Here is a 25,369-nt window from a genome sequence, read left to right as displayed (position 1 = left end):
ATGATAAAATTTAGAAATTGGATTCATTTAGAAAAGACACCTTTACTATGGATTTAGTTTAATTAAATTACTTTAATACAAAAAAATTATACATAATAATTAAATAATTAATTGTCAAACGTCAAATTGGTGATATTTCAAAGTATTTATTCATTATTTTTAACTCTTATCCGCACCCCAAAGGTGCATAGGGCACTGCATTATATAAACGCACGTTATGTTTGTAGTTGGGTTGTGGTCCCGTGGTTAGTGTCGTGGACTCTTGAGTCAGAGTTTCTCGGTTCGAGAACCCACTCTACTACAATTTGATATATATTTCTAATTATGAGTCGCTTAGGCTCACAGAAATAGTATAAAATTGAAGTATTTTTGTAAATAATAACACAAACACTTCTCCTTTCCTAAAAAAAAAAATTGTCAGTACACCGACGTTATAATAGTTAAAACGTTCTTACGATTTGATTGTCAGATATAATTTTAGGAACAAATCACTGTTTTTTTTTGTCGTGTCAGTATGTTAAAAAATATTTCCGAATATCTTATTTCAGTAAGTCAATATTATTTCAGTATATCTTATATCCTACTCGTCCGCATCCGTAGTGTAGTGATTAGGACATCAGGCTGTCGTACTGGAGGCCCCGGGTGCGATTCACAGGGGGTCAAAATAAAAATGGTGGTTTTTACTTTCATATTTATTTTATATCATCCTGGACTGGTATATTAAGCGCAGGGCTTATCACTTTGTCTTCGTAAAATTAACGATCAAGATAATATTGCATTGACATGATGCAGTACCCTATGCACCATTGGGTGCATATAAAGGTTTAAAAAACTTATTTATCTTAGTAAAAATGTAAATATTGTTTGTTCAAAATCGCTAATCTCCTTAAGTTCCTTCATTCTTATACGTGCGTGTTTTTATCTATCAATATAAATTAAAATGTAAATGTTCATTTGTTCAAAATCTTAAATCATTTAAAGTTAAACCACCAGTTGTTTTAAAAATTTGACATTATATTGCAGTCGAGTTCATGCGTATTTTTATAAACCTATAATCCTTTTGAAAAAAAAATATATACACGAAGGCAGCGCCATCAGTTGAACGTAATTTCACTGTGCCACGTTCAAACATGTTCTTTTTATTTATTTTCTCAAAAAGCTTTTTTTTTAGCGCCAATGCAATTCGATGCAATATATATATATAAATGAAAACGTACATATTCTTTTAGTCAAAATCTTAAATCTCCTATTTTATTCACCGATTGCTTTGTATTTGAATACGCACGTTTTTCATCTTTGTATATAAATAAATATGTAAATTTATGTGTGTTTTATATACGCCTGTGTTTTTACCTGTGATAGGTATTTTTTTTTTAAATTCCATCCTGACCACAATCGAATCGCCATCTGTTGAACGTAACGGCAACTCACAAAATACTTAACATTCCTCATGGCGGATAGCGTGCTTATTAATAGCAGCTAATATATTTTATATAGAATTGTGAAATTGGACATTTTAAAAATATGTTCTCTTTTACTTCTTTTCCATTTCACCAGATTAAGACACAGCAACGCGTGGTACCCAGCCGTGATAGTAATTAATAACTTTTCATATAATTGCATAATTTTAATAAAACACACGACATAAAAAATTATAAATTTTGCACAAGTTATCATTGCTGCGTATTTGTGTATTTAATCTTATCGAAACGTTAGGTAAAACAATTATCTACAATCGAATCAATTTATCTGTATTTAACACTTCGCCGAATCATTTATAATGTTATATCAATCTGGCTATTGGCTTGTACGTACTAGTTGATACAGTTGATTTACGAAAATCGCTCCGCGTTCATACATAATATTACACACATATTTAAAACATATCTAAACGCGACCAAAATATTCATTGTGATTTTCAAGAAAAAAATATTTAAGTGTGGTATTTAATTTGAACATATATAGATTGATTTTTTTAAGATGTTAATCATGTGCTCTAAAGTGGATATACGTACAAGTTATAAAATTAAATACAATAAATAACTCTACTTAGATATATAGAAGAGGGGGTGATTTATAATGTCAATGTTTTTGTTGAGATAATTGTTGTTATTGTGATTCAAAAATGGCTTCGGTTAGGGGTTCTGTGCTGATGCAAGTACCTGGTTTGGAGCTGCTAGCGAGGAATTCTCTCAATGCTATGAGACACACAAGTTTACTATCGAGCATTGAAGAGTTCCGAGAGCAAGAAAGGGGTTCAGTCACTGACAAAGAGTGGAATTGGAAAATATTAAGGGTAACGTATATTTTTGTCCACCTCCGTAGTGTAATGATCAGCACGCTCGACTACCGTTCTGGAGGTCTCGGTTTCGATTTCCAGGGGGTTCAAATAAATGTAAAGTAATTTTTTCATTCTAATATTTATTCCATATTACCCTGGACTGGTACCTGAAGCGGAGGGCTGATCACCTTTCCTTCATGTGTTAACGATCAAGATAACACTGCGTTTGTATGATGCAGTGCCCTATGCACCATTGGGGTGCGGATAAGGGTTTGAATGAAAGGAAATGAAATATTTTTGTAAAATAAATACACATAGGTATTCGAATATTGCTATAAAGTGAGATAAAAACACATGTACTGTACTCGTGAGTTGGAATATTCTATATTACCGTAGATAACTATTATGACTAATTAGTAGAGTGACGTGAAGCGAGGAATTCCATATCTACGAGGGAGTGTCAAAAAATTCGAAGAAATGACATTTTTAGTGACATATAGACAGTTAAATGTATATTTTTTGACATAACGTTCCTCACTATACTTTTTTTCCAAAAATATACAAAAAACATTTATTGTTTATTTATTCATTGGTTTGGCATTAACTTCGTGGAAAAATATTGATTTTAATATAAAAATAAAACACTTGTCAAAGTTGTCATTATATTTATTAGTGTAAACACGACTAGTTTTGAGAACTTCAAATATTCTCGAAACATTACATTACTCAATTTTGTGTCAAAACTTTATAGTGAAGAATACATTACAAGCGAATAATATAATTACCTCTTGTATGTAGATGTAACTTCTACAAACTTTTATGAAACTCCTACGTTATCGTAAGAGGAATATGATATGAGTATTTGTAAACAATGATTTGGACACACTCCAAATATTGTTTAAAAAATAATTGGACAAATATACAAAGGCTGTCAATGCTCGATGTCTAAAAAAACCTGAAATGTATTTTTCTTTCTAACTCTTATCCGAACTCCCTTGATGCGTAGAGTAATGGTTTACATATAAGCAATGTTATCTTGATTGTTAAAAACATGAAAGAAAGGTCATCCAGCCAAGGGTATAATAAATAAATAAATATTTTTAATATTATTTAGACCTGAAGATGGATGTTAAGTTTCCGGAACTAGTAGTCATAAATAAATAAACTCAAGTGGTATAAGAACGAGTGTTTTCTTAATCATTTTAACATATCTTACCACAAAGTAAATGCCGAAACAATAAATAAAATAAAACACAGATTTACTTTGGACTCGCCTGGGTTATGAACCCTATGATTTCTACACTATGGAGGCGAAATAATAATAATAGGCGAAATAATAATAATATTCTCAAAATGATTAATATTTAAAAATAATAATAAATGGAATATAAGAGCCAGGGATTTGAAAATTGCAAATAAATTGTAGTTACAAACATTGAATTACCGAAATAGTTTTTTTCGAACCATATTCACCTGCTTTTAAATAAAAAATCCTTAGCACATACATAGGATAATGGTAATTTACTAAAGATAATAATAATTTAAGTCGCTGAGGGAAGAAAACTAAGGATTAGCATCCTCTTAGGTTCGTTTTTTTAGATTGGACAGATGATTATGAATTAAGAGCAAAAATTAAGTTAATTGTTTTAATTTAAATGTGAAAACGATATGCAATGAATGTGAAATGAAACTAGGACACTTACTGCTCTTGAAACTATGCGTAGGTGTTGACATAATGACGAGCCAATACTTGATTCAGGTGGTATAGTTCTGAATGATTTTTATTACATTCCGCGTGTTGTTTGACTGTGCAAATAAATCGGTAAATAAATTTGTATAAGAAACACTCATCAATAAATACTTGTTTTTATATTATAATATTTGCAAGACGATTTTTTTTTTGGCATGCACAGATTGATTTTTAAGACATGATACTAATTTAAATAAAATAATAATATAAATTATTTTTTCTGATATCTCTCCTATAAATGAAGATTCGATAGTTTAAAAAAAAGTAATAATTTGTGAAAAAAATAATTACTTATATCAACAACAGATCTCAAAAAATCATTTTCTACTTATTTTTGAGACGTTATTTAATTGAATCTTTTGGTATCAGCGTAAAATCACTTTGTCGTAAAATAATTAATAAAACGAAATTTCGTAAGACTAATTGAAGATTTTTTAATTAAAAATCTCGATGTACATAAAATTACCTAAATTAAAATCTAGCCTCAATCTATCTTATGTTTCATAAAATTTACTTCTTGGTAAATTTTGAAAACTTTATGCAAATATAATGTGACTTATTTCAGGACCAGTTTGCACAAAATATTATAGAAGGTTTATGTAAAAAATAAATAATTTTTTACTTCAGGATCAGTTTGGAGAAAAAGCTAGAGGATTTGAAAATTAAATTTATTGTTATTTACTTCAGGATCCGTTTGTACAAAAGAACCTAACAGTTTTATACAGATAAAATATTGTCATTGTTTCAGAATCAGTTTGCCCAAAAAATCTAGAGGATTTGAAAATAAAATAACTAATTTCATAAAGTTTATAAAATGTGCCATAAAATATCTGCGGAAAACATTCAAGAAATTAAATTAATTGTTATTTACTTCAAGATCAGTTTGCACAAAAGAACCTAAGAGTTTTAAAAAGATAAAATGTTATTATTGTTTTAGGATCAGTTTGCACAAAAAATCTAGAGGATTTGAAAATAAAATTAATTGTTATTTACTTCAGGACCAGTTTGCACAAAAGAACCTAAAAGTTTTACACAGATAAAATATTATTATTGTTTCAGGATCAGTTTGCACAAAAGAACCTAAAAGCTTTATACACATAAAATATTGTTATTGTCTCAGGATCACTTTGCACAAAAAATCTAGAACATTTTAATATGAAATAATTGCTATTTACTTCAGGATTATTTTTCACAAATGAACCTAAAAGTTGGATATAAATAAAATATTGTTATTGTTTCAGGATCAGTTTGCACAAAAAATCAAAAGGTTTAAAAAGAGAATATATTGTTTTTATTTTTTATTTCAGGATCAATTCGCGCAAAAGAATCTAGAAGATTTATATAGAAAATACGATGACAAGTTGATGTTAGGATATCAATCCCTGTTTTTAATATTGTTGACAGCGATGTCCCTTACTCATATATTAGTGGTAGTGTTGGTATCAGGAGTAACTGTAAGTAATATACTCATTTTATTTTACAATATTATTATATAATTATATTTTGATACAATTGTTATTAATGGTTTTACTAAACTAATTTCCCCTTCAGTTTTCCACTAACAATGGTTTATTTTGGAATAAAAGTCTCAAAAATAAAAATATTCAAGATTTTTTTCAATAGTTTAACTTATACCTGACGTCTTACCTGACGTTTCATCGTCTTTTTGTGTTCCAACATAATAAACAATCTCAACAGTATTAATACATCACATCAACTTTAAAAAATATATAATACGTTATTTAGATATTTTTTTAGTAAGTAACGTATTAGGTGTTATTGTAAAAAGTATTTAAAATTCAATTTAAACGTTTAATTTATGAGTAACTATAAATTGTATGAATTTAAAAATGAAAAACAACTTTATGTGCCAATTAATGGTTTCAACATGCCAAATATCGATAAAATAACGTTTTGAAAAACCGCAACGCAACGATCAATTTAGATTTAACCAGTATGTAATAGTTATCACTCAAATAAAGCTTTGAGCTAAGTAAATTGAATCCTGGTCTGCCCGTTCGTAATTATTGTTTAACCCAACAAGTTAAACCAGCGTAATCAATAATATTAGTATTGGTTTACGCCTGTTTAATCTAATCAATTAATACTAACAGAATACGCCACCTGAGGACATCTGCGTCACAGTCGAAGCAACAACTATAATAACACATTCAATTAATACGTGGACTGACATCATAAAACAAAATGCATTATACTTTTCTTAGAAGTTATATGTCTAGGTCCTCTTCAAAGTATTCACCTCCTTGATTCACGCGTTTATTCTAACTTATAAGACTTTTAAAGGAAGAAAATTTGAGACGATTCTCGAGATTATCAAAGAGCTGAAGGACATCACAAAAGAAACGTTTCTAAAAGAGGAAACACCGTTGGGATAAGTGTGCGTCGAAAAGGTGAATACTTTGAAGGGGACCCAGACATCTAACTCCTAAATAAAGTACAAATGGTTTTATGACGTCAGTTTACGTATTAATTACGTAGGCTGAGTGTCAAAGTTTTCTATAACAACACAAGTTTTAAAAATAAAATATGGTACGGTAACAATATATATTTTTTAAATATTATTTTATTGTTAGACTCAGATTTAGAAGAGTCTACCGAGACTTGAAAGGTCAAATCCTCTTGTTTTATCATTTGCTTTTTCTTAAAAAAAACATTTCCAAGGTTGTCTGTTTCTCCTTCTTTTTTAACACCTATCAAAAATGATAGGCAAGGGTGTCATTTTAGAGATCGTTGATGCTGTTGGCCTCAGCAGAGTTTGGTTAGTGATTAGTAGTAAACTCTTGAACCTCACCCCATTTGACCAAGATGTCCTTGATGGCAGCAGTTGAGATTTGTTGCTTTGATTGCTCCTCCTCGTTGTCAGATAAATCTTCTTTTTAAACTTTGTCATATAGCTTTTCAGTTATCATTTCTTCTTGGAGCGTTCAAGCGACAAGATGAAATATGATACAGTACAGAGAAGCGAGTGCGTCGCGTAATGTACGAAGAGAAGAGTTCTTCGTACGCAGCGTTCGTTATGCGAGGCATCACTCTACATATAAATATTTGATAAACTAATGCCTTTTTAAAATTTTGATTTTACTTCTTAACAAAATAAAACAAATATTCAAACTTAACCGGCATAGACTCATAATTTAAATGAGCTTTTTTGTTCCCACCCTGCGAATAAAGTTAATAGGTTGAATTACATTTATCTGTTTTTTCAGTGCGTCGATGACATTATAGCTATAATTTGTTACTCTCTAAGAACAATAGTATCAGCACCATTTGTGGCTACTGCTTTCTTTTCAAGACTGACTAAATATAAGTGGTTAAATATTGCCACATCCATCGCTATTCTCACCGTATTGGTTGTCACAGGTAAGTGAAACAAAATTAAACTTGTATTTTTTATTTATGTTTTAAATTGTCCCTATTTTTAAATTTATTCAGAGGCAAAGGCATATCCAGAATGATTATGTGTAGGAATTTTACCGATCCGTTTTTGGCGAAACATTATAAATGCCTTAACATTATTTTGCACAAACATATGTACTGTACTTTCTTACGTTAATGATTTTAATCGCAACGAATAAATTTGTTTTAAAATTGTTTTATATTATTTATTTTTTTATGTAAAAGCAACAAAATTTTTATAAACAAAAAAAAATATATTGAAAATAAAATCCCAATTACAGGTTTTCACTTGAAAATATTTTAAAAACTGTCACGTACATATTAATAATATTATTCCATACGTTTCTTTATCAGATAATTAAATAATCTTAATCATTTTTTCTTAATCGTTTTAAAATTAATGCATTTCATTGCACAAATCGCAGGCTCTATTTAAAAATGAATGAAAATTGTTAATAAAAATATTTTAATATATATTTAGCCCACTTTTTGTACCATTGAGTGTTAACTATAATATTCAGCTATAAAAATGTATAGTTAACCGAAAATAAAAACAACATTAAACAGTTGACTTTGAAACCAAGAGCCTGCTGTATTTACTAAGGGATGATTTGATAATAAAGAAACTCAAAATTTCTCATACACGTATTGAGATCCTTTGTGCAGAAAGTTCGTTAAAATAATTAATCAACTTTTAATGTTGATTATGAATATAAACCGTGTGATTTATTTTAACGGTCTCTCACTACCCCTTTGCGGAGGGTAATAATTAATATTTTTATGATCATCCATTGTTATACTAAATATTCGACTTCTTATTGTGAGCCGCTTTAAACAGCGACTTGGCGTTATAATAGAACCACTCTCTTAAGTTTATATTATACTTTAGTAAATACTTGACGTTATTTTGCGAAAAATATTCTTAAACTTTACCTCGGAAAACTACCACAATTTTTTTTTCTTTAGATTCATCACTTATTGGTTACTAATTATTTATTTTAAAGCGGAATAATCAATAATAATTATTATTGACAATAATTTCAAATTGTATATTTGATAACAAAGCAATGCTACTAAAATTTGAAAACATATTGAACAATTTAAATTAATTGTCAAATAATAGCCACTTGATTTGGGTCCCGAGGAGCAGTGTGATGGTCACCCCCCAAAAGCAGTAACTGGGACATGTAAAAATATTATCGCACATTATATAATGTATTACACATTATGTAATGTAATCCACATGTTTTTTTGATAAATATAGTATTGTAAAATCTGGGATATTGTCATTTGGATATTTCATATTTCGCTCACTCCTTTCAAGAACGTCATAAATAAAAAATCGTCAATTTTCAGTTGTGCATGTTTTCGGAGTGCCCAAAAAATGTACTATATCCCAGCAAAAGCAGCATATTTTTAACTTAATATTTACCCGCTACAGGGCAGAAAGTGTTGTGTTTCCATTTTGAAGAAAAAGTACTGTTTAGTTATTTTTGAAATATACTAAATGTTTTTCAAATGGAAAACAAACCTTCAAGTTTTACCTAAAAAGATCTGTTGCACAGTAAAAAGTTTAATAAGTGGCTTGATATTTATTTTTAAAACATTATATTATTTTTTTAAACTTTAAAAACGTTCTCCTGATAAATAAAGTTTTTTGATTTATGACGTTCTTGAAAGGAGTGAGCGATTTGTGTGGATATTGGCTTACCAGAACTTAAATATAAAATAATAAAAATCTTACCGATATAAAAGTGACAAACATTCCACAACACTGGCTTGTTTCTTGGCTAATATCATTGATTATTCATATCATTGATTATTATATCATTGATAATCATATCACATTTATCAAAATACTTTGTGGATATAAATACAAAACATGACACGCAAAAATAATTTGATATTGACTAGATACTGCTTTTATAGGGTGGCCATCACAAAACATGAGGTATGCATGTAGAAAAAAATGTAGAACATGAAAATAAATATAACATTTTCTTTATTTTTTTAAAGTGTTTTAATAACTTTTTTTTTTTAAAATCACTGTAAATATTTTATTATACCTTAATTATAATGTCTACCGGATTCGAAGCTAACCGCTTTTTTTCAAGATTGATTAATAAAAAATATATACTCTGCTTATCATTCATCGTTCACTTTGTGAAATACCACTTTAAAGTGGTATTACACGCAGTGAACGATGAATGATAAGGAGAATGTTATACGAGTATAACCATACCACAAAGTTTGCACAATGCTTTTAACATACAAAATATTTAAAAATTATTTTTAATTTATAGACGTTTCTGTGACGGTGTTCAGTACATCCGGTCCACCATTGCGGCCAAGTTACGTGACTCTCACTCTTCTGGCATGCTATGTCTTTATGCCGGTCAAGAACAACTACGTAGCCGGATCCTTGGCCCTTCTGATCTCATTGGCCCAACTGGCTGTCCTGTGGACCGTCACGTACACAGATGAGACTAGTAAGTATAGCAAGGTATGTGACAAGAAAGGAAATACCAAATACAGTAGCCATATTTATTTTTAAATTTCCTACTAGTGTATTCTTGTTAGCTTTTTGTTTTAGAAGGTTTATTTTTCCAATATTACATCAAAAAAGTCTTGTAAAATATGAATTCGGTGTATTTTATTGAATATTTAGATTTTTTTATTTAATTTCATTTCACCATTGAAAGTGTTCGACAATGCACCAAAATCTTGATATATTTTTTTTAATTTGAGTTTACTTAGTAAATGTAGCTATTTTTTTTTCTTTCTACATCTATTGTGACACGTGTTTCGATGCATTCCGCATCATTTTCTAGTACCTTGTATCTTGATCGTATAAATCAAATTAAAAATGACGTTCAGGGCTTGGATTCTATATGGAAGTTAATGTTTTATGTTTTAGCTACTTAGTGTTTATGTTTCAACTTAAACTTACTTCTGTTTCGGAATAAAACGATATTGATTTTTTTTTACTTTTACTTTCTGACTAACAAGTGCCTGATCATTAGAAGTAAGCCTAGAAGTATGGTTTAAGTAATCAAATGTAGTGACTGCCGAGTCATTAATTGATTCGGCAGTCACTTTGTTGTAATATCTATCAATTTTTAAACTAAACTTTACTTGATAAATACCACTATTTCTTAAATGATGCATAATGTATCAAAATACGTGTCAAAATAGATTTTAAGAAAAGTAGTATTTACATTTTTAATTGAAGTAAAACATTAATTAAAAATGAATTCAATCTTAGCCTAAAAGTCATTAGACATAAAAGTTAAGAAGTAACGGTAAAATTACTTTACACTTCGTTGTTTTGTAAACATGACTAGTTTTGAGAACTACAGAAAATGAAATTAAATTATCATATCATTCCACACCAAATAATTTCATTACATGCATCATATTTAATGAATATGAATTTGACGTTGAGACAAGGAATTTCGGCTTAAGTTAAAATACTGAAATACATACCGCAATCATAAAAACAAAAGATTGAGAAATTTTAAAATCATCCGATCATATTAGTTTATAACAGGTTGTAGGATTAAGATAGCGAATAAAAAGGAAATTAAAGAAATTCCATGTTTCCTAAGGTTTATTTAATAAAGTATCCCTGTCATTTAAATGAATTAATTATTATATCAGAACAATTAAGAAAAAGTATTATTCAAGATTTCATGGATTATCATTCTTTAAATCTTCATTAAATCATACTTTATCTATTTCGATGACAGGGATACGTTATTAAATAATCCGTGAGAAATCGGGTATTTTTATTTTTATCTTTTTATCCGATATCTAAATCCAACATCCTGTAAAATTACGTAATAAACGAATATTATTGGATTATTTTAAATTCCTCATCATTTTGCACTCAAAGGATAAAGGAAAAATAGATAATACAAAAAAATCCTCGGTATCCTAAACACTATTTAATGATTTACTCATCTCATCGAAACGGATTGAGTTTTGTAAACTAAAGATTTAATCAAGTATAATTTTACACGTTAAACGCCAATACTAAAATTTGTTAATTGAGAAGTTCACAAAAAACTTAATTTACCTTTGTTAACAATATGTATTAAGTTTATTTAATTTTTCATTTTGATGATGAGTTCCATGCTTAAAACATTTTGAATATAGCTCTTGATTGAGGTCACCAGTGTCCCCCATTACGTTGCAATCCATCAGAGGCGAGGTCACCTGTCGTTTAACGTATTAATATATTGTGGATTAAGTCATTCTTATAATACTTTGACTTTTTCTATGGCAGGAATACTTATTGAATATTTTTTTAGAATACAGAGATTTTTTTATTATCTATTTAATCCACTAGTTGTCCTACACATATGCACAATAAGTTAATAATATAAAAGGATTATCCTTATCCTTTGGCGCCAATAGGAAATCTTACGGAACAGATAATTAAAAAAATCCCCGATTTCTTACGAATTATTTGAACAAGTATCCCTGTCATCTAAATAAATAACGAAAACAGTGTTTACCTAGATTACACAATGGATTTTGCAGATTAAATTAATTAATTATTAGTACGTCATTAGTGATCGAATATATTTAATTATAATCAGGTAAATTATCAGATTACAAGATGAATTGTTTTGAAAGCCTTACACACGCGTAAACTTTATTGAAATCTCTTAAATAACTTATTCTCTCAACATACAAATACATTGTACAATAATGTAGAAGTGTACTAATATGCAAAGGCAAATAGCCGCAAGTTAAAAACAGTAGTTTTGAGATGAACGCGATTATATTTAACAAAAAATGGTGTTTTTCGCCAATACATATACCAAATTAATACAATTTTGCGGTTACTCGCAGTAAAGGAAAGAGATAGAGCAAAATCTGTGATTGTATATAATTGAGGCCAGTTATAAGAATGCTTTGAGCCGTTTTACGCTAAACAACCGGAACTTGAGTTTCGGCTAGTTGCCTTTACATATTAGTGTAGTGTTATGTTGATTGAAATAATTTTACATTTAGTTAAAATTTTACTTTTCAAGCTCAGAATTGATCACTTTGCCTCTATGTCCATTATTGTCTCGAATAACGATCAAGATAACACTGGTTACAGGATAAGGGTGAGAAGAAGAAAAAAGTGAAAGTGACATAAAGTCTATTTCTAATTTGTGCAAAAGTGCTTCTTTGAGGCGTGATGGTTAGTTAGTAAGATAGTTTTTTTAGTCATCAAAAATATAATATAAGTAGGTGCACATTTTCAAAAGAGTCATAACAATTTTTTTTGTGTAATATTTTTGTACCTCAATTTTAGCTTGGAGCTGACTTGCTGTTTTTACTCGGAATAAATTTCCTTGGCTTGTACTATAGATTAATGAATGAAGTTGTAAAAAGAAGATCATTCCTCGACAAACGAGGTTGTGTTGAAGCCACACAAAAATTAAATTATGAGAAAAAACAAGAGGTAAGCAGAATTTATTTAGAAATATCATATTTTAACCCTTGGATAGCATATTTCATTAGCGATTTTCGTAGATATTCGAAGGAATGTCAAAAGTTGCTCTACAATCGTAAAAAGAAATCTATTTACAAACAAATGAAAATTAAAAATAAAACAATAGTGCCATTTAAAAAAAAACTGTTTTCTATTTGATTCATTTTCCAATTAAAATGTTTTGTGGGTTTTATGTTTGTTAAATCTGTATTAAATTTGATATATATATATATATATGTGTTCTTAAATATTTGCTGAAATAATCCATTTTGTTTCATATAAATTATATTTTCTAAAAAATCTTTTCTTGATTTATCTAGAAGTGATTAATTGTTTTAGAGCTTTTATTGTAGCTATGCACGTAATGAAACTTTTGAGAGTACTTTGATAAAAAAAAATTCTACAATTGACGTGATACAGCATTTTTTATACGTTTTTGGTAAACTAAAGTTTATTTATAATTTTTTTAAAGGTTTGGTTCGTGGGTTCTAGTAGTTTTGTTTAAATACATAAAATAAAACATGTATTTTTGTTGTTTATTATTTATTCAATCAGAACTGGATTTTTATGGAACTGAATAAAATTCAGACTCGAAAAGAAGTCAGACTCTTTCTTTTCTTTCGTGTTAAAAGAGCAGATGCTTCGACTCGAGACACCTATAATATAAACATTTCGAGTTTTTGAAGAAAAGATTATGTAATCAAAATATACGGTATGATTGATTGTAATGTTTGTTTTAGCTCGAATTAAAATACCGAACGATTACGAATTTCCTTGATAATATAAACAACTAAATATCTACTCATTCTATGGCGATGGGTTTAGGTATTATTACATTTTGAAAAATAACGATAGTATTTAAATATTTTATGAAGATATAAATCTTTAATGATAACAAAGATAAAAAAGAACTAAGAATTTTTTTCCATTATTGTGTGCATTTAGTAAAGTTATTCAAATAAACTTGAAACATGGGTAGAATGATGAACGTTACACAGTGTATAAAGTGATCACTTAAACTAGCCAACTAGACAAGTTTTACAGGTCAAAACTTCCATATTCTTATTCGTCTTTGTTGGGATATCAATTAAAAAATTCTTGATATTTATTGAAAACCTTTATTTTTCAAGTAAAAAAATTAACTTAAAGAACATATTCAAAGACTATTTTTCATACTTGAGTTAAATAATGATTTAATATAAATACCTATCTAATTTTACAAAGGTTAGTTAGCTTTCAGATATAAAGTAACTTCAGTATTAAGGTTACAAATTTTTAATAAGTAGTCAGATAATTTTTTTACAGAAAACTGTTCCACTATGCTTTTTACAGGTGAAAAATAAATGAAATGTATTTGTTAAAATGAGACTACTGTTTTAAGTTTTTTTCTCAAAATAAATTCCTTTTCTTTGATCATATCTTGTAACGATATTCTTGGAGCATAATTTTATTTAATAACTTTTATCTCAATTATTCTAGGAACGGCTTATGTCAAGTATATTACCTGAGCATATTATTTCAATCGTGAGAAAAGACATAAGTGAAATATTTAGAAAAATACAGACTGAAATCTATCCTTCGCCCATCAAAATATTCAGGTATGATATTAGAAAATAACATGACAGAAAATAATCAAATATTAAATAAATCACCAAATTCTCATATTTCTTTCATTGAAATATACTGTATATGTTTTGTCTTATACAATTCATCCACACAATTTTTGCTTGAATTCTTGAAATAATAATATTTTAACAAACGATAACCACAGATAATTACTTAATAAGATGCTTCTTAAACACACCAAAGAAATGGTATTAGGGTAGTGGTTCCCAATTACTTTTTTCCTGCGTCTCACTTCAAGAAAGACCTTTAACTGGCGCACCTAATATTGCTTGAAGGATAAATAAAAACCATTGTTTAAAAAAATATTTATTACCGTCTCAGTATATATTACTGATTAACTTATCTTAGCCAAGAGATTGTTGCGCGTATCCCTCGATGTAATTTCGCGTACCGCTGGCGGTATATGTACCACTGATTGGTAAACGCTGTACTTGGGAATGTTTCAAATAGTCTTGAATTTAAATCAATCAATAAGCTCTATTTATTGTTCGTACAATTAACTGAATTTTGATCAAGTCATCGCATTATAATTGTAGGAGATTGAATAATGTTTTTATACTATCCTTACAGCCATCTGTACATCGAGGAACACAAAAATGTCAGTATTTTATATGCAGATGTTGTCAACTACACCATGATAACTACCACCCTACCTGCAAGGGAGCTGGTGGAGACACTTAACGAACTGTTTGGGAAGTTTGATGAGGCTTCTGAGGTGAGAAAACTACTTCAAAATAAATATAAAAAGGGTCGTATTATTTTTAAGTTTCCTTTTGTTACAACACTGGTACGACTTGACAATTTTTTTGTAATGTTAGTATGTTAAAGCATACTAACTTATTTACTGTTAAAACTTTTTGTAAATAGACGTTAAAATTGTCGGATTCATTAATATAAATCAAGAACTTCTTTCATATAGCCCTTATTCACACCAAACGGTGGAAAGGATACCACGTTCACGCAGTTTTGCATAATTACTTGAAGGCAAGATGATCAGTTTTGCGCTTTAGGTACCAGTTCAAGTTATATATTATAAATACCATATTAGAGTAAAAACTCACTAATATTATGACTTTCCTGAAATTTTAATCCGGAAACTTCAGCATGGTTACCAAACCCACTAAATACTTTACTTCTAAGGCTGATAAATAATAATTTCAAACCAACAAAAATTTGCATTTGAAGTATAAAGTTATTGGGATTATAAGTGGTGTGCTACATTTCTTTGTTTTAATTACAGTAACTATTATTATTTAATTCTGTTGATGCTTAGCAAATAAATAAAAAAAAATCACCCTGTCTTAATGAATTAAAACATTAAGAATGCATTTAGTACATCGAATTAAGTACGAGTATAGGAGAAAGATTAAAAAAAAAAATAATACAGAAAGTGTGATATATTTTTTGAGGTTTTTCTCCAAAAATTCAAAACAAACTAATAGGATTCCTAAAATTTATTATTTATATAATTTTTAAACCTCCCAAAATAAAAGGATAACGAACTGTTTTACAGACTAAGGTTATGAATTTTATCTGGCAGTTTACGTTTTACGAGATTTACGGTCGAATTACGAAACAACGAGAAAATGTACAAAACAAATTTACGGGTAAAATAAATATTATGAAAATAGCGTGTTAATGCCGAGTTATAAAAATGTGAATATTTATTAAGAAAGATATTGCGTGACGCCAAAATACAAAAAGAAGATAACACCATTTGATATAGTATTAAAACCTGCTCAGTTACTTGCAAACAATAATAATAAAGAACCCTATACCACGCAACACGTTACTGAATTCGTTTTCAATCCGACGTCTCTGTTTAGTGTTATGGAGCTTCAGACGCTTATGTACAACCCTTCTAGAATCATGTAATCGAATTATCGTTTGTGTGAAATTTACGAAAAAGGAGTTCTTTAATCAAGTAAAAAACGGCACATTTAAGTACCTACATATTTAATTAAGGTACTTTGTTAAATTACTACTATTATTTATTTATAAAAGATTTTTACAAATACAATAAGAATACAAAATATAGAAAAAATAATTGTTCAATTATTTATTGTTTCCTTTGAAATTTTATTGAGATTCTTAAGCTTGTAAAAATAACTTGAAAGCGTAGGTAATCTTTTTTTCTTCTTTCTTTAAGAGATATCTAAATTTAAAAAAATACACTATTTAAACTAGTCTATTCGTTTAATCAAACGACCATCTCAAAGCAGTTCTCGGGACCCAAATATTTTTTTTAAACAAATAATTTAAATTTCACAATATTTTTAGTAATTTTGATAGCAAATGGAAACTAATCATATATTCTTGGATAAAAAAAATAATAGCTCCCAACCCGCGCTCGAGAATGTTGTCTTCAGCATGTGGGGCTATTGACGAGTATGAGTGTGTAAGGCTAAACATGCCAATTTAGGGTTTACTAATTTGAGCACACACTCGCACTCCGTGTCTTCGTCACTTATGTTGTGCCGGTAGCCGCGCGGAGAGACCTCGTGAATACAGTTCACGGAGATTCTCCATCTATGTATCTCTATCTTTAGACCGCAACTCCCTGTCACCATCCAACCTCAAAGTGGCGTTCAGTTGACCCTTGTACCTCCTGTACTGCCTTTCTCGCTTTTGCCTTCCTTCGAGAAGCTCACCGAACAAAACAGCTTTGGACAGGCGCGAGTCATCCATACGAAGGACGTGCCCCGCTCATCTGAGTTGAGCTTTCGCTATACACCGAGATTGGGCAACAACCCACGCTCTCCAGAGCCTTCTGGAATGGAATATTCTTAAATGGTTTCAGAAAATGAATAACAAAAATATAATTTCAGGATCATGATGTACTAAGAATTAAGTTTCTCGGAGACTGCTATTACTGCGTGTCGGGGGTGCCCAAACAGAATCCCCTGCACGCTAAGAGTTGCGTGGACTTGGGTCTGGACATGATATCAATCATAGCTGAAGTGAGGTGAGTTTTCATTACACAAAACTCCAATTAGATAATTACTTCGCGAGGGTGCTAATGTTGGGAGTAATAACCTTTTTATGTCGGTATTGGACGTAAGCTCATTATAGTGCGGACGGGAGAATGGTAATCAAATAATAAGCCCCAACTATTTAACCTAACTCAACTTCACTCAAGTTTCTAATGAAGATAAGTGTCTACTTTTTGTTTATTAAGAGTATTTAAATATTCCATCAAACGTCTGAGACTTTGAAACTCTCGTACCTTGTATGTTTGTTGTTTGATTAATTATCTATAACATGGGTTTTCTAATTCTGAACGTTAATGTACAATTTAATAAAGTCAAATAATTTTATTTTAATACTATCCTTGATCGCGAACCTTAAGTGCTGGTATAATCACCTTGTTTTGATATAATTAACGATCAAATTAACATGGCGTCAATTTGATGCAGTGCCGTATGCACCAATAGCGCCGATAAAAGTCAGTAGTAGTAATATATCGATGTATGCATCGAAATGTTGAAATTTATTTTAGAAGTTTTTTTACTACAGAATATCGACCCCTATTACGTATATTATCGAAAGCCATAAAATGCAATTACATGTATAGAAGTGAAATAAAAAACTTATTTTCATAAGCTTTATGTCATGTACATTTTTTTTTAGAATTGTTTTTTTAAATAATAAAACTTCAAAATTATATACGGTTATATTTTGTAATTAAATTTCATTTTTATGTTTTTTAATTGTAGAGTTTTATAACGATCCAAAAAATCATTTTGCTCGGCTATATTTGTACGAAGTTGAACAACTTTAGCATCCTAAGAAAAATGTACCAAATATCTCAAACATTACTTAGTTTAAATTAAAGATTTGAAATTTATGATATTTTTCGTAGGATAGGCAAGCATTTACTATTCTATACCTTATTATTTCCTCCTACAAATATGTTACAAAACAAAAAATTGCTATAAAAACTTCTTCTTTTTCTTCTTCTTTACGTAGATCCTGGGGATCTGTTTGTGCCTCCGCATGTCGCTCTTGGGATGTCGACTCCCAGCTGTCTTTCCATCTTTTCGGAGGTCTACCTGGGAGTCTGCGTCCTTCAGGGTTGCCTTGGAGGGCGATACGTGGAAGTCTGTCTTCTGACATTCCGTTTATATGTTCCTAAAAAAACTATTAACTTATTATTTTTAAAATAAATAACAAGTTAATAGTTTTTTTTATTTTTATATTAAAATAATTTTATTATTTTATTATATATAAAAACTATTACCTATTTTTTTTTTTACTTTTATCCGCGCTTAATGGTGTATAAGATATTGTATCATATTGACGCACTGTTATCTTGATCGTTAATAGCATGATAGCAAGACCTGTCTAGGTTGATAATAAATAAACATTAAAATGACAAATCACATAAGTTTATTTTAACCACCCTGGAAATCGAACTAGGGACCTTCAGAACGGTAGCCATATATACCAACCACTTTGCTAAGGAAGCTATAATCCATAAGTAGAGTTGTAAAAAGTTGATTAGAAAATGAAAACAAAGAAAAACATTTTCTAAATAATACAGAAGTTAAAGCTTTTAATTTTTAACTGTACTTTGTTTTCACAAATTCATTTAGATTTCAAATGACTGAAATAATTGTGAAATTAATGAAAATATTTGATTACGTTTTAGGCAGCAAAATATTTTGAAGTATTTTTATTGTATTTAGTGAAGATCAAATAAAAAGCTCTAAGTACGGGATAAGAAAATGTTAAAGGAATGCGTTATGGTCTTCTTTCAGAGAGAGGAGGCGTCTCAATATTGACATGAGAATTGGAGTTCACAGTGGAGACATTATGAGTGGACTTATTGGAATCAGAAAATGGCAATTTGATATTTGGTCCAAAGACGTAACAATTGCGAACAAAATGGAGTCGACGGGAAAAGCAGGGTTAGAAAAAATATTAATATATATATATTATAAAACACACGTGTCGCTTTTGATTTGATTTCTTCATTTTATATATGAATATATATATATATATATATATATATATATATATATATATATATATATATATATATATATATATATATATATATATATATATATATATATATATATATATATATATATATATATATATATATATATATATATATATATATATATATATATATATATATATATATATATATATATATATATATATATATATATGTAAACATATATATATTTTTTAAATATTAAATACTAATTCAAATACACACAAGAGACAAAAAAAATTTAATATTTTATTTATAAATTAAAAATGTAAAATCAAACAATGATTTTTAGAGTCCACCAAATTGTATTTTATTGTTAAAAAACACGAAATGATAAAATTTTTGATAATTGTTTCGCCTAATGAAAGTAGTTTAAAAATGCGAAATAAAGGCGAAACAATCGTCACAAATTGTATTTTCATGTGATTTTCAACAATGAAATACAATTTAATAGACTCGAAAAATCAGCAATGGACTTTAAAATTTAATATATAAAGTAAAATGGAGTTCTACAAATTAAGCGCCAAATCTATATATATATATATATATATATATATATATATATATATATATATATATATATATATATATATATATATATATATATATATATATATATATATATATATATATATATATATATATATATATATATATATATATATATATATATATATATATATATATATATATATATATATATATATATATATATATATATATATATATATATATATATATATATATATATATATATATATATATATATATATATATATATATATATATATATATATATATATATATATATATATATATATATATATATATATATATATATATATATATATATATATATATATATATAAATATATATATATATATATATATATATATATATATATATATATATATATATATATATATAATATATATATATATATATATATAATATATATATATATTTTTCTTTCAATTTCTTATTTCTTTCTTATTTTTAATTTCATTGTTTAAATAAAATGTTGTAAAACATATATGGCTGACTAAGTATTGCACCCACCACTTAGTCAAGCTGGAATAAAGAGTTTAAAAAAATATATATATATAAATATATATATATAATATATATAATATATATATAATATATAATAATATAATATATATATATATATAATATTTATTACCATAAAACACCATATTCATTGCCTAAAAACTTCCTTTACTAGATAGATAAATACTCTATTATTGGTTTTAGAAAAGTGCACATAACGAAGAGAACATTAGAAGAATTAGGTAATGATGTAAAGAATTACACCATAGAGCCTTATTTTGAGGCTAGAAATGACCCGCTTCTGGCTAAATACAAAATTGAAACGTTTCTTGTAACGAAGCGTTTGGTGAGTCCAAATAAATGAAAATAATTAACTAATCTTTAAATGTTCACAGATGAAAACTGTCATTTTTATATTTTTTCTCTTTAATGAAAAATCAAACAATTTTAAAATGTGTGTTTAAAATGTATTTGACCATTTTATGTTTTTTTTTTCAGAATAATTTTAGAAGAGTTTCCGTAGGCATGGATAAATGGATAAAAAAAGGTCAAGGAAAGGTAAAAATTAAATGTTTACATAAAATTAAATGTTTATTTAATGTTTACTTTCTTTAAAAATTACGTTGAAAATGTCAAAAGCAGAAAATGAAAGTTATTTTTTCCTGACTGGCCATATGAAAAATAAATTGAAATTTATTCATAAGACGTATTTAATACATAATTTTTTATAAGGTGCTTCGCTTTAATATTTTATATCGCAAATAAATCGAAGGTAACTTCATTACTCTTAATAGATACTTTCCATTAGACTTGAGTTCGGTTAAACTTATTCTTGAAAACGATGTGTTAACTAATGTTTTTATTAAAGTAACATTTCAGAACAATTAAAAACTCAGTCTCTTTTATATAAATCAATTTTTATTATTTAACTTTCATAAGCGATTAGAATTAAAAATAACATCAGTTTACTGATGTTGGCTCAAAGTCATGAAATAATAAAATATTTTTTTTATTTGACAATTGATTATAAGATACAATTTTATATTTGCGTTTTTATTATTGCTGAAGCAGATGATAAAAAACAGGTAATAAACTTTGACACTCTCCTTATTATACATGTTCACTTTGTGTAATACCACAAAGAAGACAAAATTTCTTATTCTTTGTATAAATGTCAGGCCAAAACATTTTCATTTTAATCACCTGATGATGGAATTATTATTCCGAAACTGACAATCACAGAGTATGTTTTATTATTATTTTTATATTGCTATTACACAAAGTGAACGATGAACGATAAGGAGAGTTTTATATTACTATACTACAAAGTTAACAATGCTTTTAATAAACAAAACATATTGAACTTTATTTATTTAATGTTATTAATTTAAAAACACGCATTTGAAAATTTTAAATCAATAAAATGTCGTCAACATTCCGATCTTTTTCTGAAATAAATCATACTTTTTATTTAAAAAAAATATTTTTATTATTTCAACAAATATTTCAATTTCATACTATTTCTGTGAACCTAAGCGGCTCAATGTTAAAAAAAGGTATCAAATTGTGGTAGAGTGGATTCGAACCGAGAAACTCTGACTTAAGAGTCCGCAACACTAACCACGGGACCACAACCCGACTTACTCATATGTAAATTTGCTGAAGGTTTATTATACGTTTTTTTTTAAGGCTCAAAAAGTTCCAGATTACTCAAATCTTGTTCCAAGAAGAAGGACCACCGGCTTTATGGATAATAACTTGGTCGCTTATAGAGAAATGTTAAAGAAAGCTGATGACCAGATGGCTGAAGTCATAGACAAGATGCCGCGAGGAATCATAAGGTATCTTTTGAATAAAATATATTTAAAGAATTATTTTACTTTTTATTTTTTTACAAAAATGTTAATAATATTTATATGTAACCACTCACCAAGATTTTTATGTCTACCGATTTCGAGACGTACCCGTCTCTTCGTCAGGACAATCCCTACTAATCATTTTAAATAATAAAGATAGAAACAATATCCTATACAAATCCGGTAAATACCAATTAACTTGAGATTCATGTCCTTCTAAATATTATATATTGGTAGAACGTCGTGTAATTTTAATAATAGAATAAAAGAGCACATACGATGTCTAAACAATAATTACTTCTGCGAATTTGCCAATCACCTCGAAACTGGTAGACATAAAAATCTCGGTGAGTGGTTATATACTAATATTGTTAATATTTTTGTAAAAAAATAAATAAGTAAAAATGAGGAACCACAAAGTAAATGCTTTAAATATTAATAATATTGTCAACATTATCTTACTTTTTGACATCTCAACAAATATGGAAGTCTGGACAAAATATAATACGTAGAGGATCAAAATTTAATATATTCGATCATATCAAAATGGTGAATTTCACACATTAAATTATGTGATTATTTACTTATACTAGACAATGACAGATCATATGCCTTGTAAATGCTTAGCCTCTCATTTTAATCTTCCAAAAAACTTCTTCATAATATTAAGATATCTGTAATAGTTATTTTTTATATATCACTTATATTGGCATTCCTACATCGATGAAGAAGAATATGGAAGTCTGGGCATTATGTATAAAAACAATAAAATTACTATTTTAAAGTACTATATTCCTCTTCTTCTTCTTCTTCTTAGCCTTATTCGCACCCAATGGTGCATAGGGCACTGTCTCGTATTGACGCAGTGTTATCTTGATCGTTACTTACGTGAAGGCAAGGTGATCACTCCTCCGCTTCAGGGACCAGTCCAGGGTAACATTAAATAAATATTAGAGTTACAAGTATTTGGACACACTCAAAATGATGTAAATAAATTATCTGGTCAAATTATAAGCTTAAATGATAAAAATGAAAATGATATTTTCTGGCGTTTCTCATGCGTGTGATCTCACATACTAATAAAAGAGTTTCTGCTCAATAAAGAGCTTCTTTCCATCTCACCAATAGATGTCCCTAGTGAAGTTCTGGTGATTCAATAATAATGTTTTAAAATTGGTTCATATATACAGAAGTTCCAAAAATTTGAGTAGTGTGGTTGTCAATAATGGGTAGAATTGGTGAATGTTACACGTGTGTAAAGTGATCACTTAAACCAGCCTTTGACGGTCATCAGTCCCGTAAATGTCCAGACTTCCATATTCTTCTTCATCTTTGATGAGATGTCAAAAAATAATATAATTATAAGAGTTAAAATCTCTAATATTTATTTTTATTCACCCCTGGAAATTGCACCGGGACCTCTAGCACGGTAGCTAAAAACGTTTACCATTACACTAAAGAGAGAACATAAAAATAATATAAGATTATAATTTTATAGTATAGTTATAAATATTTCCTTAAAATTGTTTTAATAAAGCATCTTTTTCAAGGTACAATAAGTACAATAGTTTATCTTTACTTTAAATATATAACATATAAATAACAAAATGGTAAAGGAGATAGATTGATTTGTATACCAGGTAATAAGAAATCGATTGCGTGAAATGCGTTTTTTTTTTTTTTTTTTTTTTTTTTTTTTTTTTATTTATTTATTTTTATAAATCACAATTTTTAACATATATTAAAAATAAAAATAAAAAGTTATTTTGCAGAGACCCACCAAGCCACCTTGTGTGTCTTGTCGGTGGAGTTCTTTTTGCATACATTTTTTATTGTTTTTTAACCATTTTAACCTAATATATACACACAAAAAAGGAGAAAAATTAACAATATAATCTTATTTACAATGTTCATAAAATTAACTCTTGATCATTTACCCATTCCTTTATTTTGCCTTTGTTCCATCTTTTATTTTGACCTCTAACATCCGTCGGCAACAAATTAAAAATGTTCGGAACGATATATTGCAGTGTTCGACTTCCATATTTATTGTTGATTCTTGGGACTATCAGACCTTCGTTTTGTGTAAATCGTGTATCATGGTTGTGTACTAGAAGATTTCGATATTTTTGTCTAGTTTGTTGCTCAACGATGATACTCATCCACAATATTCCACGTACCGGCAGTAATTTTAAATGTTTATATAACAAGATTGGATTGTCCCTTTGATTATATATATGACTGGGTACAATTTTTTTGATTATGGAATATTGCAGATTTTGAACCATTTTTAAATTTGTTTTCGTCGAATGTCCCCAAGACTTAATTCCATATCTTATTAAGGATTCTACTAAAGAACAGCGTGTTATGATTAAATTATTATTTTAAAATACTAAAGTACGATGATAAATATTTCCATAAAATAGTACTCAGATTTTAATTTAACATGTTTTAAATGTACAGAAAATATAATAGTTTATCTCTACTTCAAATATGAATAACAAAAATCGCAATGGAGATACATATCCTTGATTTATTTTTGTGCGAAAGGATTTTCCGTATACCAGGAAATCAGAAATTGTTTGATTTTCACGGACGAAATGCGTGAAGTTTCGTGTTATGATAACAAAATAAGAAATTGGATAATGTTTTCAGCGAGTATTTGAGAGAGGAGACCATAAATCCTTACACGTTGTTATACCGTAACGCCACCTGGGAGCATTCTTTCATCGCGCAGCCGGATCCCCTCTTTAAGTATTTTATTGGAGCCGGACTTTTTGTCTTAATCCTCATGATGGGAATTCAGGGACTTACTATTGAAGCGTGAGTTTATTTTTTCCTCTCAAATTTCCCCAGTGTATCGTGTGCCCTGTTTATTCGCCGCTTATTTCT

At 28.3% G+C, this 25,369-nt stretch overlaps 1 protein-coding gene across 2 annotated transcripts in view; it reads left to right on the top strand.

Annotated features, from left to right (window-relative positions):
• The first annotated feature begins 1,785 nt into the window (after positions 1 to 1,785).
• Positions 1,786 to 25,369, top strand: part of LOC148302917 (adenylate cyclase type 2-like) — a 32,959-nt gene continuing 9,375 nt past the window's right edge. The window contains exons 1-13 of one of the 2 annotated variants that reach the window (XM_088270818.1): positions 1,786 to 2,296; positions 5,339 to 5,485; positions 7,259 to 7,412; positions 9,752 to 9,951; positions 12,760 to 12,909; positions 14,419 to 14,537; positions 15,136 to 15,280; positions 17,394 to 17,530; positions 19,326 to 19,475; positions 20,826 to 20,967; positions 21,120 to 21,179; positions 22,311 to 22,462; positions 25,133 to 25,300. In XM_088270818.1, the coding sequence (XP_088126944.1) occupies positions 2,126 to 2,296; positions 5,339 to 5,485; positions 7,259 to 7,412; positions 9,752 to 9,951; positions 12,760 to 12,909; positions 14,419 to 14,537; positions 15,136 to 15,280; positions 17,394 to 17,530; positions 19,326 to 19,475; positions 20,826 to 20,967; positions 21,120 to 21,179; positions 22,311 to 22,462; positions 25,133 to 25,300 (1,895 nt within the window). In that variant the 5' untranslated portion in view covers positions 1,786 to 2,125. Of the gene's footprint in view, positions 2,297 to 5,338; positions 5,486 to 6,157; positions 6,582 to 7,258; positions 7,413 to 9,751; positions 9,952 to 12,759; positions 12,910 to 14,418; positions 14,538 to 15,135; positions 15,281 to 17,393; positions 17,531 to 19,325; positions 19,476 to 20,825; positions 20,968 to 21,119; positions 21,180 to 22,310; positions 22,463 to 25,132; positions 25,301 to 25,369 lie in introns of those variants that run through there. The other variant, XM_088270819.1, reaches the window with a different exon arrangement.

This window comes from Brachycentrus maculatus, unplaced genomic scaffold (genome assembly GCF_059751285.1).
Source record: "Brachycentrus maculatus isolate JH-2025_06_01 unplaced genomic scaffold, ASM5975128v1 h1tg000396l, whole genome shotgun sequence".
Lineage (NCBI taxonomy): Eukaryota > Metazoa > Arthropoda > Insecta > Trichoptera > Brachycentridae > Brachycentrus > Brachycentrus maculatus.
Note: the sequence above shows the minus strand (reverse complement) of the source record. Positions and strands in the feature narration are given on the sequence as shown.